Raw genomic sequence first — 20606 nt, forward strand, 5'->3', positions numbered from 1 at the left:
TGGGAAGCACCAATAGTAAATTAATTTCCTAGTTCGGATCATGAGGAAGTACCCCCGCCAACAATGAAAAAAAGAAAAAAAAAAGGAGAAAAAACTAAAGAAAAATATTGGCATTCCATTAATCAATGCAGGTCTAAAACCAAATCTATAATAAACCCATGAGATTAATGAGTATCCTTGTCATAGTAGGGGATTCCCTTCTTGACGCACATGTGGCACAATCCTCATAAAGTAAGAAATAATGTGTGTGAGTTGGTGGAGATTTGTGCTTACTTCATGAGGATTATGGGGATTGTGTCACATAGGCGACAATGAGGGAAATCTCCTCCTATGACAAGTATACCCATTAATCTCTAAACCCATTTGTTTTTCACATTAAAATGTAGAACCTAACATAAAATATTGTATAAGTTGGGTTAAGTGCGGTATCCTCATATCCGTTTCATTGTCGTCGCTCCATTCATGCCATCACAAGTAGGTAGGGCAAGCCCATTATAAGGCTGTTTGACGTTGGGCTAAATTGTCAACCTTTATGGGCTTAGTTGCAGGCTGGAAGTGAAATTTTCGGATCCAACTTGGCCCATTAATAAAAGGTCGGGTGACTTCATCTTTCATCCCCTCTCCTTCGTACAAGCGGAAGAAGATCGGGGTTTTGGGCGATCCCATATCGATCAAGATGTTCAAGAAGTGAGCTTTTTTCTCAAATTTTCGTTTTCCCCCCTCAAAATTTGTGAACTTCATTTTTTTTCCAGATTCTATGAAGTAGCAAACACCGAGCTTCCCTTTTTTTTTTGACCCCAAATGTGTAAATCCTTGGTTCCGTGCTTTGTTTTGATTGTTTTTATCTTTACCGAAGCGGAGGCACTATACAATTAGCCGTAGAATGTAGAAAAGGTTTCATTTTGATCAAAAGATTGAAAACTTTAAGCAATGTTTTTTTGCCCCCCTGAATTTTTTTTGGTGGGCGTATATCTACCTCGTGCTTAATGATAATGTTTGCTAAATTTTTTTTAAGAACACGCGTAAGAAATTTTGTGGTTTCTTCTTCTTCATGATATAAGTAAGTGTAAGCAATATCTCACACTCACAAATGTGTATGCGATGCAAACTAGGTGCACATTGACCATTCATTCATTATGACCGACACATTCCAAAGTTCATGAGAATCAAAAGTTACATGGATTGAAAATTTCTAGTTTACACATCTCGTGAGCTAAAAGTAGATAGAATGTGGTGATCTTAAAAAACCCGTTTACTTTCAGCTGCGTGCACCATAGAATGAAATTACCCAATCATATGATTTTTATTTTATTTTATTATCTTCTTAGTCTTTACAGTGTCAGTGCGTATCCATTGTGAATGTACGTATAATTAGGCTTGATCACCCAATTTAGACAATAAAGCAAGGCTAGGAGTGAATGTAAATCCTTTGCTGCAATTTTTCTCTTGGAGTTTTGCAAGAATCATGTGTCTGGAAAAGCGGTCAAATAAAAACATTGACCGTGGAATTTAATTGTTTTGCTCTGTAATTTTCCTTATCTAAACTTCTCTTTGCTCTAAAGATTTACCTTCGAAGACATATCTGCGCAAAATCAAGTGAAAGCATCTGTACAGAGAAAGATTCGTCAAAGCATCACAGATGAGGTATTCAGTACGTCTAAAATGTATAGTTTTGAATTTGAGATTATATGCTTCTAATGAGCTTTTCACTTTCATGTTAGTATCCTGGCCTTGAGCCTCTGATGGATGACCTACTCCCCAAGAAATCACCTCTCATTGTCGTAAAATGGTCAGATCCTTATCATGTACTGTTTACCTCTCAATACCAATGTTTAAGTCCTATCTCGTTTTCTCATTCAATAATTAAGCATGAACATGTACGTGTAGGAACTAGGAACTGTGACATAGATTTTAATAAAGGTAGGTATGAAGTTTCTTGCTGCCCACGGTCATTTGTTGTTATAAACTTTGTTGATGAATATAGAGATTATTGGTGTATGGATGAGTTTCTTAATCCCTTAAATTACTTTGATAAGGGTAGTGTCATATTTCTCATGAACTGTTATAATGCAATATGACTGATCGTTAAAGCTTGTCCAGAGGATTTTCCCCTATTTTAGGGAAGTTATCCTTCTTATTGTTCATAAGAACTTTTACACTTCATGATGTCAGTATTTACTGCAACTATCTCTTATGTTTTCTCTTACCAAGTATTTCCTATTACTTATTATGAATGTTCTTATATTAAGCAGCTGATGTGCCAGTCTTAGTTATTCTGTTTTTTACTATTTATAACTTTACATACTGAATCTGAGTCTTAAACAACATGTGATGTGTCACAAAAAAAATTAACTTTAGAAAGGAATTTTGTATGCACATTTCTCTGATTTGTCTGTTTTTGTTGTTGAGAGCTAACTAATGGTCAAGAATCTAACCTTGCAATAACTGTTTTTTTCTTCTAGTCAAAACCACTTGAATCTTGTTGTGGTGAACAATGTGCCACTGTTTTTCAATATTCGTGATGGCCCCTACATGCCAACACTAAGGCTTCTTCATCAATGTAAAATTTACTCTTAACCAACTCCTCTCTGTTTGTATAATTTTCTAGGTTCTTATTTGATCTTCATCACAAGGTTTTAGTTCTCCTTTTTACATCTGATTCTGACTTTTTGCCTCTTCTCTTTTCAGATCCAGATATAATGAAGAAGTTACAAGTTGATAGGGGTGCAATCAAATTTGTCCTTTCTGGTGCAAACATAATGTGCCCTGGCCTTACATCCCCTGGTGGTTCTTTGGATGATGATGTACCTGCAGAATCCCCAGTGGTACGAAGTTACTTTTGATAGTACATTAGCATCTTGCTATTTGACAGAACCTATAATATATGTAGAATTATCCTATTATGCATTACGGACTTGATGCTTTTCAATATTTTTTTTATCTGTTTGTGTTATATTCTACAACCTAATTATGCTATCCATTATGTTTCTTTGTCAAATTGTTACATTGTAAACTTTTGACTAGATGACATTTTGCTATTCCTAAATCTATGCTATACAATACAGAAGAGCGAGTTTGGCTTCCGGCTTTAATTTTCCAGCTTCCTTGCACTTCCTTTTCGGTCAATCTGTTTTAATATCTTTGGAATCACATATATTGGTCAACTTTGTTTAGTTTTAAGGTTTTCAAATCCAGTAAGGTTCTTTAATTATGATGTTTAATATATTTAAACTTCTTAATTGAATACGATTGACTAGTTCATTATTTGTCTTAGGCTAAAAGGCCAATTTGGTCCCTCTACAGAGCTTCCTTCTCAAATTGCTCCCCCTCCTTTTTTTTCTTTCTACTCAGTCCCTGTAACACACCATAGTTACAAATTAAGTCCTTTTTTAACATCCTTGTTAATTTTTCGTTTAGGACTATATTATCCTCATTGATGTGTAATATCTATTCAACTTATATGATAACATAATGTACAGACTAACAGCGGTCATTTCCGCCTTCTTTGATAAAGATTGAGCTGTTTTGTATTTTTTAAATTATGTCAAGAATGACAAACCTATGATGTAGGATTGAAGTTTCAGTTATTGTCAATTACAGAAGCAAATGGTTATTTCAGTTTGCATACTGGGTGTTGTCATATGGTTATGTTCCTTATTAAATTTTTTTAAAGCAACGAGTATTGGTTTTTTATCTCCTTTCTTCTCTTGCATCTTGTGTTCTGTTCTTCGGCGTTTGACAGAAACTGTTTGCTTAAATATTACTTTAATTTAGAGGTTTAATAACCAGTTAGGTGAAGGTTTAGAACTCCGCATTTTGTCTGCAATGATAGTTCTCTAGGATGTTCTAGCAGAATGATGATTATGATAAATTATGTCAAATCTGTAGATTTAGCATATCAATCAAATAAATCTTCAATGGAAATTGTAGCAGAAGACACCTAATTGATGTTTGAACTTGTTGCATAGCCAATGCTGACCATCACATATTTGGTCTTCAATTAAAACATTTAATATCCAGTTGTTCGGGTAATGCCATATAGCCTCTGCCCATTGATTTATGGCTTGTATTCTTTGAACAATTGATTTAAAATGTTTATAAGTTTCTTTGAGCCATTGATTTAATCTACATTAAGGGGGAAGGTTGCATTAATTATAGAGGGAAGGGATCCAGTTGATTAACCTTTTATGATATGATTTATGCACAATAACAGTTAGGGTCGTATCATCCTTTCAATTTATGTTTAACAAAACTTTTGACATAGAGTTAAAATAGGACAAGTTTACATCTAACAAAGGGTATGGAGACTAAGTTGAGAAGAAAGTAGGGGGTCAATTTGAGAACGAAGCCCCAGATCAGGAATCAAATTAGCAATAGCCTCTTAGCCTTTGTCTTATAATCATAAACATAAAGCCTATAAGTTTTCTATAAGAAGCAGATATTCATAACTGACCCACTTGATTAGGCAAGTAAGATCCATGTTAAGATTTTATGATCGTGTGTGTCACGGGCTGATTCTTCCACCACAAACCTCACTCGAACCCGTGCGGTACTTAGTCACGGCTAAGTCAGCCTAATCCCTCAAACACTCACTCAAGAGAAGGGAAGAGAACACTCAAGAGTGGAAGTGAAAGCTCTTATTGCTTTATTGCTTAGCAACTCTTGCTTGGTACAAATGAAATGCCTTAGCCCCTATTTATAGGTGAGGCTAGCTTACAATGAATGACTATGATTAGCCTTCTAGATTGTTCCTACATCCAACGGTTAGGATTGAGTCTCTAGACTCTTCTCCTAAAATATCTCCCTAGATATTTACATGAGACTTTCCTTGAATCTTCTAGATACAAGATATTTGTCATATGTAAGAAAACTCTAGAAAACCCAAGAAACTTCATGGACCCAACCTTTAATGAGTGAGTCCAAATGCACCCAATTGAGCCAAAATGGGGCGGTTCGTGACATTCTCCCCCACCTATCCGAGCAATGCCCTCATCGCTTAGCCTTCTCCCGGCAGAACTTCTCGATCAAGTCTTCAAACTGCCACAAGGATCGCGTCGGTTCCCAGCTGTTCTCATTGTCGGGCAAGCCTTTCCACTTCACAAAATACTCTAACCTCGGGTGGTTGTTGGCTTCACGAACCATCCTATCCGCAAGAATTTCTTCGGCCTCCTTGTTGAACTCCATGCGAATCCCGGCTGGCGCTCGACTAGACTTTCCTCTATCTGGATCTTCCGTGTCCTGATGATATGGCTTCAACATGCTCACATGAAAGACCGGATGATACTTCACGGTTGGGGGAAGCTTTACCTTGTAAGCTACGTTCCCCACCTTCTTCTCGATCGGAAATGGGTCTTCATACTTGCGTATCAAGCTCTTGTGCAACCCTTTATGTCGATCTAACGTGGAAAGCCTGACAAGGACCAAGTCTCCAACTTGATACTCCATATGCCTTCGCTTCTTGTCGGCCCATTTCTTCATCTTCTTTGCCGCCTTGTTCAAGCACGAGCGTGCCAATTCATTCTGATCTTGCCACCCCTTGGCAAATTTGTACGCGGCTGGGCTATTTCCCTTATAGCCTGTAGCAATAGAGTTTGGAGTGAGTGGTTGTTGACCTGTGACGATCTCAAATGGGCTCCTCCCGGTAGACTCACTCCTTTGCAAATTGTAGGGGTGGGCAAAAACCGAAAAAAACCGGTTCAACCGAAAAAACCGCCCGAAAAAGCGGGTCGGTTAACCGAACCGGATTAAATGGATGAGAAGAAGACTCTAAACCGCCCGAACCGAATTAAACCGGTTTGGATCCGGTTTGAACCCCTGAACCGCCCAAAAAAAAAACCGAACTGAATTTTCTAATTCGTTCTTTGTCGGATATTCATATTGCTCAAAATGGGAAGGACTTCGTCGTTCGGAATTCGGTCAAAATGGAAAGGACTTTTGGTTCGGACGAAGTCGGATGGAATAGCTTTCTTATTAGTGAGTCATCACTTGAACATTAAGCTATATAATTGCTCGGTAATTTGATTGTTATGTTTACATACATGTTTATATTGTATAGTTCCTTTTTCATTGGGCCTGCTAGCGTATATGCCCGCATTAAAATCGGTGAAACCTCATATAAGCTTTCAAATTCTACTAGAGGCATGTTAAGTTGTTTTCCAAGAAATGAAAGATAACCTTTTGATTATAGTTAATTAATATTTGAATGTTACGTAACCATATGTACTTGTTGATATGGTTTGCGCTCATTTCACTGATTTCGGTTTTTTGTTAGCTGTGGCAATGATGTTACTTCAAACAAGCTCCACATTTCATTGTTTGGGGGAAAAAGTTAAGTAGACAAAATGGATAAATAATGATACTTCATCAGAAATTAATAAGCAATGATCTCAGGTGTGGGCAGATTTTTATGAAATAGTATTAATTCGGTCCAAAACCGAAACCGATCCGAACCGATCCGAATTTCGGTTGGGCCGAATATTCGGATGAAGGGAAAAAAATCTGGATCTGGATGAGAGTTTTGAGAATTCAAAAAATTCGGATTGGATGCGGATTGAGCTTAAAACCGATCCGAACCGAATATGCCCAGCCCTAGCAAATTGTAGGAGAACTGAGCTATGTCTAGTAGCTTCGCCCAATCTTGCTGGTTGGCACTCACATAGTGCCTCAAGTATACCTCCAACAAGCCGTTCACCCGCTCCGTCTGCCCATCTGTCTGAGGGTGAAAGCTAGTGGAGAAGTTTAGATCTGACCCCATGAGCTTGAAGAGCTCTGTCGAGAATCTCCCTGTGAAGCGGCCATCCCGATCGCTTACGATGGATTTTGGTAGCCCCTAATACTTCACTACGTGCTTCAGAAATAGTGGTGCTGCTACCTCGGCTGGACATTTAGCTGGGGCTGGAATAAAAATACCGTATTTGGAGAACCGGTCAACCACCACCATAATAATGTTGCATCCATCTGACTTTGGCAGACCCATGATGAAGTCCATAGAAATGCTCTCCCAAGGTCGCTCCGGAATAGGTAATGGCTCTAACAGTCCGGCTGGCGCTCTCTGCTCCGTCTTGTCTTGTTGGCACACAAGACAAGTCTTCACATAGGCCTCAACATCATCCCTCATGCGAGGCCAATAATATGTCTCTTCTGCAAGAGCTAGAGTTCTGTGCACACCTGGATGTCCCGCCCATTGAGAGTCATGGCATTCTTTAAGGATCTTCCGCCTTAAATTTTCGAACAATGGCACGTACACCCGTCTCCCTTTTGTATAAAGTATGTCTCCATCTAGCCAGAACCTTCGAGCGAACAATGGCACGTACACCCGTCTCCCTTTTGTATAAAGTATGTCTCCATCTAGCCAGAACCTTCGAGTTTTGCCTTCTTTTGAGTACTCCACCATGTTCTTGGCTGTAGGATCATGAGACAAACCCTCCTTAATTCGGTCAAGTAAGGTGCTCTGAGGATGACTCACCATAGCAGCAAGTTCCGCCTTCCGGCTTAACGCATCTGCCACTAAGTTGATTTTTTCCCGGTTTGTACTCGAGCACATAGTCAAACTCTGCCAAGAAGTCCTGCCATCGTGCCTGCTTAGGAGATAACTTCTTTTGAGTCTGGAAATAGCTGGTGGTCACATTGTCCGTCTTCACTATAAATTTGGATCCCAGTAGGTAATGCCTCCAAACTCTAAGGCAGTGGATTACGGCCGTCATCTCCTTTTCTTGAACGGTGTACCGCCTCTCGGCGTCATTTAACTTTCGACTCTCATAGGCCACGGGGTGTCCCTCTTGCATCAACACCCCTCCAATTGCGAAGTCACTCGCATCAGTGTGCACTTCATAGGGCTTGCTGAAATTAGGAAGGGCGAGAACTGGTTCCTCCGTCACAGCTCTCTTCAAACCTTCGAATGCACTCTGGCATTTTGAACTCCAATCCCATGCCTGATTCTTCTTCAGCAAGTCTGTTAGTGGAGCCGCCAATGCTGAGTAGCTCTTGATGAATCTTCGGTAGTAGTTCACCAAGCCCAGAAATGATCGCAGCTCTGTCACCTTGGTAGGAGGCTCCCACTCTAGTATGGCTCGTACCTTAGCTTGGTCCATGCGGATTTTGCCTCCTCCAATGATGTGGCCTAAGAAGACCACCTCCTCCTGTGCGAACGAGCACTTTTCTCTCTTCACATAGAGCTCATTACTTCTAAGCGTCTGGAACACCTGCCTCAAGTGTTCCACATGCTCGTCCATGGTTTGGTTATAAATCATAATGTCGTCCAAGTAGACCACCACGAAATGGTCTAGGAAAGGCTCCAACACTTTGTTCATCATGGTGCAGAATGTTGCTGGAGCATTGGTGAGACCAAACGACATAACCAGGAATTCATAAGAGTCGTACCTGGTTACACATATCGTCTTTGGTTCATCTCCTTCAGCAATCCGCACTTGGTAGTATCCTGAGCGCAAATCAAGCTTAGTGAAGTATCTTGCCTCGAATAAGTCCTCAATCAGAGGAATAGGATACTTGTTCTTCACCGTGATCTTGTTTAATGCCCGATAGTCGATGCATAGCCGTAATGACCCATCATGCTTCTTCTGGAACAATACCGGGGCACCATATGGAGCTTTGGACGGGCGAATGTATCCGGCATCCAGTAACTCCTTCAGTTGTTTCCGAAGTTCCTCCAACTCCGGTGGCGCCATGTGATAAGGACCCATGGCTGGGGGATGAGCTCCAGACTCAAGCTCGATCTTGTGATCTACCTCTCTTCTAGGTGGAAGCTTACTAGGCAGCTTAGCGGGCATGATGTCTTGGTACTCCTCCAAGACACATTGGATTTCCTTGGGCACGTCTTCTCCCTGGCGTAAGTCTTCCTCCACCTTGACTGTAGTAATGAAAGTTGGCTCATGTCGACGGACGCCCTTGGACACTTGTAAGGCCGAGAGCATTTTAGAAGTCACACTCTCACGCTTGATCGGAACTGTGCACGCCTTGCCTTCTAGGATGCACATTGTGTTGGTGTATGGAACCAACACGGCCTTTACCTTGTCCAAAAATTCCAAGCCAAGCACTACGTCAAAGTCATCCATGGTCACGACCGTCAAGTCTTCTTGGCCGCACCATTCTCCGATGCTCACATCCATCTTCTGAGCCACGCCAGCGATAGGAGTGGGATTTGAATTGACAGCTTTGATGATATCCCCTCCCTTGGTGATCTTAAGATTCAACCTACTAGCAACATCGCGAGAAACCAAGAGATGAGAAGCACCTGTATCCAGAAGGGCCTTAAAGGTTTTGCCGGAAATGGTTGTCTCGATGAACATCGCCCCTCGAGGTCTTGCATCCACTTTTGCCTTGATTGCATTGAGGAGACGAAGTGAGTTGATTCGGGTCTCCTCATTTTGCTTCTCCTCTTCCTTCTGAACTAGGGCCGCAAGATTGGCCCTCTTGGGACAGTCCATAGCCTTATAGGGCCGCAAGATTGGCCCTCTTGGGACAGTCCATAGCCTTATGTGGACCGCTGCAGAAGTAGCATGCTAACTTTTTTGGACGGTCACCTCCTTTAGAGTGGTCATAGGATTTACCCTTCTCGGACGTTGACTTAGGTGGGAATTCTTTGGATGGCTTATCCTTCTCTCCCCCACCTTTAATAAGCGTACCCTTTTTATCCTTTGGCTTGGACGAGTTGTTCACCTTCTTGAACTCAATCAGCGACTCGGCTACTTGCATTGCTTGGGCAAGATTCTGGACGTCACGCCTTTGTAACTCCATCTTGGCCCATCCCGCGAGGCCATCCATGAACGAGAATATAGAGTCCTTCTCGCCCATGTCCGCGATCTCTAGCAGCAACTCTGAAAATTCTTTCACGTAATCACGAATTGAACCTTTTTGAATAAGGCGACGGAGTTTACCTCGTGCCTCATCCTCAGCATTCTCCGGGTAGAATTGCCGCTGCAGATCCGCCTTGAATTCTTCCCAAGTAGTGATGGAGCACGTACCCTTTTTCATATCCTCACATCGTCTACGCCACCACAACGTAGCGATGTCTTCGAGATACAGAGGTATGGCTTGGAGCTTGGATGCATCATCCCTATATCCGACAGCATTGAAGTATACTTCCATGTTCCATAGGAAGTTATCAATCTCTCGGGCACCCCTAGCTCCTTTATACGGCTTCGGTTTAGGAGTATCCTTAGCCATGAAGGGTTGTGGAGTCATACCTCGAGTTGCCAAGATAGCATCATATTGGCCTAACTTTTCTCTAAATTCAACCATCTCCTTCAGAAACATTTCTCCTTGGCTCCGTAAGAATGCACACTCTTCACGTACGGAGGCGATCCCTTGTTGTAGCATGTCGACGGCGGAATTCAAGGCCGACTGCATCTCCTCCCGAAGCTCGTCTCCCGCAGACTCCAGCTTCTCGATGCGCTCGTCGAAAGCCTCCATCTTATCCGCCACGGTAAGCTCTACCTTAGCCAACCGTGCTTCCAACGTCGTCATGATGTCACGAGATTTATCCCTACGTTGCCTTGGAACATCCTTCGGATCCACCACACCAAGTACTTCGGAACGAAGGTCGGAGCTCGACATTATCACTTCCGAACCTTGGCTCTGATACCAAATGTCACGGGCTGATTCTTTCACCACAAACCTCACTCGAACCCGTGCGGCACTTAGTCACTCTTTCTCTCACTAGAATGGCTAAGTCAGCCTAATCCCTCAAACACTCACTCAAGAGAAGGGAAGAGAACACTCAAGAGTGGAAGTGGAAGCTCTTATTGCTTTATTGCTTAGCAACTCTTGCTTGGTACAAATGAAATGCCTTAGCCCCTATTTATAGGTGAGGCTAGTTTACAATGAATGGCTATGATTAGCCTTCTAGATTGTTCCTACATCCAACGGTTAAGATTGAGTCTCTAGACTCTTCTCCTAAAATATCTCCCTAGATATTTACATGAGACTTTCCTTGAATCTTCTAGATACAAGATATTTGTCATATGTAAGAAAATTCTAGAAAACCCAAGAAACTTCATGGACCCAACCTTTAATGAGTGAGTCCAAATGCACCCAATTGAGCCAAAATGGAGCGGTTCGTGACATGTGCATCGCATGCGCCGACAAATTTAATATGTTAAAAACTTTATGCTTCTTTTAAAATTGGACCTGGTTGATTAAAATTCTATTTGAAAAATCTAATATACCAAAACAAATCTAAATATGCGCTTTATGAGCTTCATATTTATTTTTATTTTTTTGACGAAATTTGGGCTTCATATGGTTGTCTGTTTTCTGAGTTTAAGCTTGACAAATGGCTGATTATGCAACCAATGAATTTCAGGCAATAATGGCTGAAGGAAAGCAACATGCTCTGGCAATCGGGTTTACGAAAATGTCAGCAAAAGACATGTAGGTTTTACTTGTTACCTGTAATTATCAAAGATATATTGGCAGTATTATTTCCTTGTTGCATGAGACTAGTACTGGCTGTACTGCCACTTGGCTTATACCCCGCACTTCAAAATAAAATAAACATTGTTAGTGCTTTCCCATGGAATAGTGTGACTTTGATTACAGGCCCTGCCCTTCATCATCAAATTGTTTTGCATAATTTGAATTTTATGTGTTACACAATTAACTTCACTAAATATGTGTGTACTTTTTGGTTTATTTATACAGAAGGGCTATCAACAAGGGGATTGGTGTTGATAACATGCACTATCTAAATGATGGCCTTTGGAAGGTAGATAGTCTTGAGTTTATTTTTGTACAACCATAAATTAATTTGTTTTGTGCATTGAATTTTTTGTTAGACAAGTGGAGTTTCTTTTTTTATCTCAATGAAATTAAGAAACTCTGTATTGTCCAGTGGGTTGAGATGTTAATTTATGTTAATTTTTCATACTTCAAGGCCAATATTTTCTGGTTTGATAATTTTTCCACTTGTTTTCATATCTAGATGCCTTGATGTCTTTGATTGTTTACTTTCAACTAGACGTTTGTTATGTTACAGCCTAGTATTGCAAGAACATGAAATCTATTAGGGTGTACCATCATCGTTTTCCATAATACTTTGCTTGGATGAGCATTAGGGATTATGTCAGACATAAAACGAAGAAGGGAAGTTGTAAACTACCCTTTTTGTTAGGTAGGCCAAAGTTTATTGAGGTGAAGTTGTTTGAGAGTCTGGCCATGACACCTTATGCTGTTATTTTAGAGTTCTTATGTTTATTTAGCAAGTTCATCAGAACCAATCATGGTATATAGGGAGAAACACATAACTGGTTTTCTTAATTTAGTTGAAATTTGTGTTTTTGGGTGTTTTAAGTTTGTTGGATTAAAATTTTATGGCTACTTTGAGAAAAGTTGATATAACGATGAGTTTCTGTGTGAAAAAAGTATATTACCATTTACCCCCTTATTTCTTCTATGTTTGTTGGCTCTTTATATGTCTAGTTTCCTGGATATTTGATGTCAATTTTGTTGCATCGTTCTCCTGGATATTAAGTTGTACATATTAAATTCATTGATTGTCGTCAATAGCAAATGTTTGAATTTCTTCCTAACTGTACAGATCTCGTGAAATCCACACCTGATCTATTTGTACAAGGAAAATGAGTAGATTTTCTTCTGTTTATGCAGATGGAACGACTCGAATAAGTAGGATACAGTGTTGAGCACCTCCATGTTTCAAGAAGACTTTTTCGGTGAACATTTCAACTGTCTAATGCACCTCATCTGGTGGTGGGAAATCTTCAGTGCAGTTCGCATAGATTTTGTCGTACCTCTTGAGAAACCATTTGTGAAATTTTGTAGTATCTTTGCGAGAAAAGGGTGTCATTGATAAGATATATTGCTATTTGGTTGCTTCATAATATATACCTGCAGTTGGTTTATGGATTGATCGTCTGTGTTAGATTTCGCACTGCTTCAATTTCTTCCAGTTTCTTGTTGGTCTCGCCTGTCAGTTCAAGAAAAAGAGAAGTCGCTGAAACCAGAGGCTCAGACTGGTCGCGGTGTACAGTTATGACTCCTCAGATCATGCTCTTTACCCAAAAACGACTGGTAAACGAAAGATCTGTTACGTGACGATCGAAGGGCTGTTTAGTTGACAGAAAATAGAGTTGCAGCGATGAATGTTGGATTTGAATTTTTTTATTATTAAAAAATCAGTGTATAAAGAGGAGAATTCTAACAAATCATAGCTCAATAGATCATTTTCAAAAGAAAAATGATTTAGGGACCTAAAAACATGAGACCCTACATGGGACAGATGACGTGTGTCGGTTTCCTGTCCCATGATGCACTGTTCGTACCATGTAGGATCTCATGTTTTTGGGTCACTGTAACATCACCCTTTTCAAAAATAAGTTCTCCTAATACAAGGGCATCTGAATGCCTAAGAGGGCTTGTACTTCAATGGTCTATATAATCGAAATAGTACACTGTGGGGGTTGATATCATAGATGAATGTATGTTAAATATATCAAATCATTATGTATTTTACGTACCATAATATGTATCAAATTGGTAGCATGTTTTGTATTCTCCATGTTTATATGGATGGATTAAAGTATGGTAAATAAATACAGACGTTATATACATATAGTTGCATCCTACTATGGACTAGCGCATGTCATTTTTTTTATAGAAATAAAGACAGGCACATGAGACATATAGTTGTATTCTACTGTGGACGAGTACGGGTTTTCTCAGAATGCCCCGCACCATGCGAGGTGTTTTAAGCCACACGTAGGTGATATTTCACTGCCCCCTGTCCTATCAGAACACTCCACATGGTGAGGTGTTCTGATAGGAATTACACTCACTTTGGACTCTTTGGAAAATAAAATCCTATAGGAACATCCCTTTCAGGAAAAACATTGCAGAAATTAGAACCATGACCACCTTTAAGATTGATAATGAAAAAATTTATCATTTTCTCCTTACTCTATACAATTTCTAAGAAATACCATTTCTAGTTACGTGTCCATTTTTTCATTGTTACTATACAACAACATTAATCAGTAACAAAAGGCGATAGAGGTCTCATCAGAACTAGGGATGGTAAATGGTTGAATCAAATTAAATACTAAGGTGTTCATATTTATATTTGTTTAAAATTATTGAATTCGAATGCGAACTCTAATATTCATATCTGGAGGTTTACGAATTTGAATTTGAATATTTGGTATTTGATAAATATTCATGAATATTCACGAATACTTATCGAATATCCAAGTACATTTATTCCGCTAAAGAATTTGATTTTTAAATAGTATTTAAATTCATAAATGAGAATTATTCGTTTATACTATATGATGTATATATTTTTTAAATCAATTTTTTTATTAGACAATAAATTTAAGATTATTTAAGCCTTAAAACCAGTATATAAAACTAAAGTAGAAATGGTAAGTGGATTAAAAACATAATATCTAATGTGCAATAATACATATAACGAGTGATTAAATTTTAAATGAATATTTGATAGGCAAACGAATCGAATATACACGTGGTTAATTTCTATGCGTTAATAAACTCGAATACTAAAAAATATTTATTTAGCAGTAAATGAACCGCCGAATCGAATATGACCGAATAATTACTCAAACAATTATCGAACTATTTGTCAATTATTTGGTTCATTCCTCCCCTAATCAGAACTGCTCCCATATGAGTGATATAATTCACACTATTGATTTAATAGCCATAATTACCAAACTAATCCTCTAAGGCCTCGTTTGGTAGGCGGGAATGGGGTGGAATGGAATGGCATTCTCACTTCCCATTCCTTCATACCAAACAAACCACTTTTTAGATGTTGGAATGACCATTCCTAGGGAATGACCATTCTCACTTTTTGTGGGAATGAGCATTCCAAGTGAGAAGATAGGGAATGGTCATTCCCATTCAAGAGAGAATCAAATCAGTTATTTATTTTTTAATTATACCCCTATTAATCAACTGATTTCCACATTAGTAATTCTGACATCCTTTTCATATGCAATATGCATCAACTGTGGATATCATTCTTTATATTTTTTTTGGACCTATGAAAGATGCGATAATCTTTTATTTATTTTTCTTTAATTTTTTAAGACTAAGAAATAGTGAGTATTGTTTAAAAAATATAAATAGAACATACACTTGAGAGATAACATGCGCAATAGTATAACATGCACAGAAATTAGTATAACATAAATAAAATTATTTAGTTATTATCATTAATGTTTATTTTTATCTTATTAAAAATATATGTTGTTGTAAGGACATTATTAGCTTATTAAAAATATATGTTGTTGTAAGGACATTATTAGAAAATGCGATTCCATTCTCACTTGTGGACAAATGATACCAAACATGGGAATGAGAGCGAGATTTTCATTCTAGCCTCATTCTACAAAAGTACCCAAACATGAGAATGGGAATGACCATTCCATTCTCACATACAATCCATTCCATTCCTTCTTCCATTCCATTCTCACTTATGTCCATTCTCGCGTACCAAACGAGGCGTAAGGATCCGTGAACGCAACACATCACCCATCCTACATGGTGTTCCTCCTTCCGATAATCCTTAATCAGAAGGGTGGCTGGTCTAATGGGCTAAAATGGCAAAGAGTCGGTCCAAAAAGGAACACGCCAGCATCAATCTCACGCCGGGTCAAATATGGACCCAAATGAAACCCGACCCGATTAGCGGAAGCAGGCTAACAAACCCTAGCCCCCATCTTATTCCCTCACTCCCTCTATAAATAATCTTCGTCGAAGCCCTTGCGAGCGGTAGCCGCATCAACTCACAATGGTAAATATCTCCTCATCCTTCTTGAGGGGAAAAAAAAAAAAAAACCAAACGAAACCCTAAATTTCTCCATCCAAACCCTAACTCCCATTTGTTTTCATTTGCAGGGTATCGATCTCGTCGCCGGCGGCAGGAGCAAGAAGACGAAGCGCACCGCTCCCAAATCTGATGATCCGTACCTCAAGCTCCTCGTCAAGGTTCGAATTGCTCAGTTTTGTCGTTTTTACTCTGTTTTCGTGAATTTTTTTTCTGATTAGTTTGTGTTTTGATCTTTATTTTTGTGCCATTTCGTAGCTGTATAAGTTTTTGGTGAGAAGGACTGAGAGCAGCTTCAATGCTGTGATCTTGAAGAGGTTGTTCATGAGCAAGACCAACAAGCCCCCGATCTCGCTCAAGAGACTCGTTAGCTTCATGAAAGGAAAGGTATAAATCACGCACAAAATTAGTGATTTTTCTTGTAAAGATCTAATCTTTTTGTATTGCTTCTGTAGAAGTGTAAGTCAATAGTATTAATGGGCGATGAATGTCGGCTCTAGATAGAGTATAGTAGCTGCATTTAGTTACTTTTTATCCAAAGACAGCTTTCCTTTATGAAATGGAATTACTGAAACGCTTAAAAAGGGTGAAAATAAGATTCCTTAAAAGTCAACTTTTGTTAAGTTTATCTTTATGATTTTCATTTGATAATTAATATATGGATTTTAGCATTTTATACTTAGTTTTGATTTAACATCGAAAATGTTGTATCACCCTTCAAAATATTACCTATTACTGATTAGTTCCTTCTTCCCTAATATAAAATAGTTAGATCACTTGGAGGTTCCTATTAATTGATTTTTTTCAATACATTTTTTTCATCTGTTGACAATAAGTTTAATTGTAATCAATTTTCATCTCATAACAATCTAGTTTGGTGTTCTTGACTGAGATTTCAGGTCATTGTCATTTAATTTTCTGTTTGCTAGTATGATGTAATTAATCTTTAATCTTGACAGGACGACAAGATTGCAGTAATTGTGGGTACTGTGACTGATGATAAGAGGCTTTATGAGGTTCCTGCAATAAAGGTAGCGGCTTTGAGGTTTACGGAGACTGCAAGGGCCAGGATTCTTAAGGCTGGTGGGGAGTGCTTAACCTTTGATCAGCTTGCTCTTAGGGCTCCTCTTGGTCAAAACACGGTATGAATTTGACCCTTTTGGTCTTACTATATTTTTTTAGCATTTATGTAGCACATGAATCCATCTTCGTAATATATATAAGTTATTTGTTAGTAACAATACCTGTTTCTTAAGGGCCACTGTTCTGCGATAAAGAGTTCTGAACTTTTTTCCTATACAACAATCTTGTCTGCTGATTAATTATTTAATGTAGCTGTTTGTGTGCACTAATGGGTATGTTTTACTGACTTCACCATTTATGGTTGATTGTTTTATTGATGATGAAATTGAACAGGTAATTTGGAAGGTTTTATATGTTTTTTTGTTGAGAAGTTGAAAAAAGTAGTTGTAAAGGTAAAAATTACATTGGAAATATTTCAAATTGTCAGGTAGTTAGGAGTTATTGTTAATATTAGCTTTGATGTTACCTACCCTGTAGGTGACGGGTTTATTAACTTTTGGTCTATTTATTTTGTTGTGCTCCTTTGTTTTTGGACATTTGAGTTTTTTTGGTACAGCAATGATGATAAATTTTCCCAGCTCATTATGAGACCTTCCATCAAATGGAAGGTCAGAGAATGGAACTATTTAATGTCTGAGCTTTTTGTTTGCTCGTTTAGCCTCTTTTATTTCTTGGTTTATAATTACATTTTAGTGAACCTTATCATTTCTAGTTGCTTTATTTAGTTTCGTAACTGTATCTTGGTTAATAGAAAATTTCTTTTCATCTGCTTTTTGTTTTTCATTTTAGCAGTTTGGTTAGTTTTGTTAGGATTGCAAAGATAGTTTTTCAAACATGGTTTTAATTGAACTTTATTTTCCTTTTTTTCCTTTCATGGTTACATGTCTGTTGGCTTGATTCCCTATGAGGATCTTATAGACCATGCTAATGCTGATAATCTGATTAATCGTTATGCTCTTTCTGAGGGAATCATTTATATGTTTGAACTAATTATTACGGCTTTTAATATATATTGGTAAGTTTAGTATTGAGGAACAATTTGAATATTTTGTAAGCTATACAAGTTGTTTCATGGTATCTGATGACACTTGTAGATGTATTTGGTCAGAATCTTATTAAGGACATTCGTTGTTGTTAAGAAACTCTTTTTAATTATACTGTATGAACAAAGGTCTGTGGCCTTCTCTTTTACAGAAGGGTCTTAGGACAGTTGTGATTGATTGAGGATGGAGTATAGTGGCTATCGTGATAGGTTTTGATATTGTAGTTTGAGTTGTTTATGGCATTTTTAAGAATGTCAAATATTGTATTTTAATGTGGTTCTCCTTGACTTTTGAGTGCTTAATTTGTATTGGTTTTCCTGTTTATCATTGTTGAGTCCATGATGACCTTGTATAATCCCAGCTCTATGAGATTTTCCATTATTTTGGAATATCAAGGAGTAGATACAATAACAATGTCTGAGCCAAATATAATAATTTTTATATTGTATTTTTAAGTTGATGACTTGATGGTATTCTTGAGAATTTCACATTTTATTTTAATACCTTGTTTCTTTCATGTGGTTCTGCTTGTCTTAATTTGTATATTTTTGATTTATTCTTGCTAAGGTGATGATGATATTGTATAATCCCAGCTCTATGAGATTACCCATTACTTTGGAATATCAAGGAGTAGACACAAGAACAATGTCTGAGCTGAATATTAGTTTCGACAAAACTTCTTGATGGCATTCTAGAAAGTTTCACATTGTATTTTAAACCTTCTTCCTCATGGTTCTGCTTGTTTTTGATTGATTAATTTGTATTAAATTAGTTATTTAATCTTTATTAAGGGTGATGATGATATTGTATAATCCCAGCTCTATGAGATCTTCCATTATTTTGGAATATCAAGGAGTAGATACACGAACAATGTCTGAGCTGAATTATCTTCAGGGTTCCTTTGGTTGCTAATACTTTCCCATTGTTGGATGTTCATCTATCTAGTGTTTTTGTTTTTTGGATTGTTATTGTCCAACTGGCATCAATTCACTGAGCGCATAACACTAAGATTCTTACTCACAAACTTCATAAACACCATCCTTTACAAGTTTTTTATGCTAGTAATTTTTGGTTTTGCCTTTCAAATAAATGCAGGATGGTATTCGTGTTTTTCATCTGTTTTACTTCTACATCCAAAGCCTTCTCAGAATCTTAGAGCATTTTAGCCCTAATCTTTGATTAAAAATCACTTTCTAATATGTATAACTTCTTGTACTAGCTTTAGCATCTAAATGCATTTTTTTATTGACAGTATTTTTTTTTGAAATTTTGCAGGTTCTTCTCAGGGGACCGAAGAACTCTAGGGAGGCAGTGAAGCACTTTGGTCCAGCTCCTGGTGTGCCACACAGCCATACTAAGCCTTATGTCCGTTCAAAGGGGAGGAAGTTTGAAAAGGCTAGGGGTAGGAGGAACAGCAGGGGCTTTAGGAACTGAGTTATGTTTGTTATTATGCCGATTGCTTGTTTTGTGGAGAACTATGAAATATTCGAGGCTTATCTTCGTTATTTCAGTTAATTCAGGAGAGAATATCAGAGCTCTCTTTTGTTTGTTGCAGCTCGCTTATAGGATTTTGAAATCTTTTGCGTGGGACACTGTGGCTAGGCCGCTTGTTTTTTCAGTTGATTCAGTAAAAGACTATCAGAGTTCTCTTTTGTTTGTTGCAGCTTTTTCTCATAGGATTATTGAAATCTATGCATGTTTTCTTCTTTTTTCGAAGTTAAACCGCATAAATGTTGGCCTATAAAAGAACCATTCGCACCGCCTAAAATTACCACCTAAAATAAGTTCTGTGAAACTGCTAAAAGCACCTTTACATTCCACAATCTTAGTTGATAAGCCAACGGAGGGTCCCTCAAAAATGCCTGTATAATGCATATATAGTAAACTGTTGTTTTTTTTTTGGGAAAAATGTGTTCAGGCCCCAAAAACATAAACTTCATGTGCTGCAGCCCCTTCTAGTTTCCCCCATGTGGTTCAGCCCCTTGGTGCTGCAGCCCCTTCTAGTTTCCCCCATGTGGTTCAGCCCCTTGAAGTGTGACGTTTTGTGCTGCAGCTCCTTTTTAACAATTATTACATGCCCCCATGTGGTTCAGCCCCTTGAAGTGTGACGTTTTGTGCTGCAGCTCCTTTTTAACAATTATTACATGCTAACTAAGCTAAAATCCTCAAAATAACCTTACCCCCTTTCCTCAATCCTTCAAACCCAGTTCTCTTTCTCTCTCTCTCCCCCCTCTCTCTCCCCTCTCTCTCTTTAAAAACAAGGGTTTTATCAAGCTCGTTGCTCTGGCCCTCGCCCTCCTCGCCGTCGCCACCTCCGCCCAGGCTCCCAAGCCTCCCCCGAGTTCTTCGCCGCCTCCCCTCCTCTCCTCCGCCCGACCTCGTCGCGGTAGCTCGCCGTCGCTCCCCATCTCGCCCTCGACTACGCCGGAGTTCGTCGCTGTGCCTGCCACTTTTGAACCCATAGTATGGTAGGCCGGAGGAGGATGACCAAGAGAAAAGAGTGCATGATGCTCAAGAAAAGTAAAAATGAAGGGGACAGAATAGAACTAACATTGTGCAGATTAGAACTAACACTGTAGACAGAATAGAACTAACATTGTAGACAGAATAGAACTAACATTGTAGATAGAATAGAACTGTAGACAGAATAGAACTAACAT

General features: G+C 38.6%; 2 protein-coding genes across 2 annotated transcripts; both read left to right on the top strand.

The window, feature by feature from the left end:
* On the top strand, positions 556-12883 carry LOC109822941 (malignant T-cell-amplified sequence 1 homolog). The gene is made up of 8 exons (XM_020389219.1): positions 556-687; positions 1563-1644; positions 1722-1789; positions 2463-2560; positions 2689-2825; positions 11321-11388; positions 11659-11722; positions 12622-12883. The coding sequence occupies exons 1-8, from the start codon at positions 677-679 to the stop codon at positions 12637-12639; spliced, it is 546 nt and encodes a 181-aa protein (XP_020244808.1). The 5' UTR covers positions 556-676; the 3' UTR covers positions 12640-12883.
* Positions 15679-19603, top strand: LOC109822940 (60S ribosomal protein L18-3). The gene is made up of 5 exons (XM_020389218.1): positions 15679-15787; positions 15892-15981; positions 16079-16207; positions 16780-16962; positions 19222-19603. The coding sequence occupies exons 1-5, from the start codon at positions 15785-15787 to the stop codon at positions 19378-19380; spliced, it is 564 nt and encodes a 187-aa protein (XP_020244807.1). The 5' UTR covers positions 15679-15784; the 3' UTR covers positions 19381-19603.

The sequence above is a fragment of the Asparagus officinalis genome, chromosome 8 (genome assembly GCF_001876935.1).
Source record: "Asparagus officinalis chromosome 8, Aspof.V1, whole genome shotgun sequence".
Classification (NCBI taxonomy): domain Eukaryota; kingdom Viridiplantae; phylum Streptophyta; class Magnoliopsida; order Asparagales; family Asparagaceae; genus Asparagus; species Asparagus officinalis.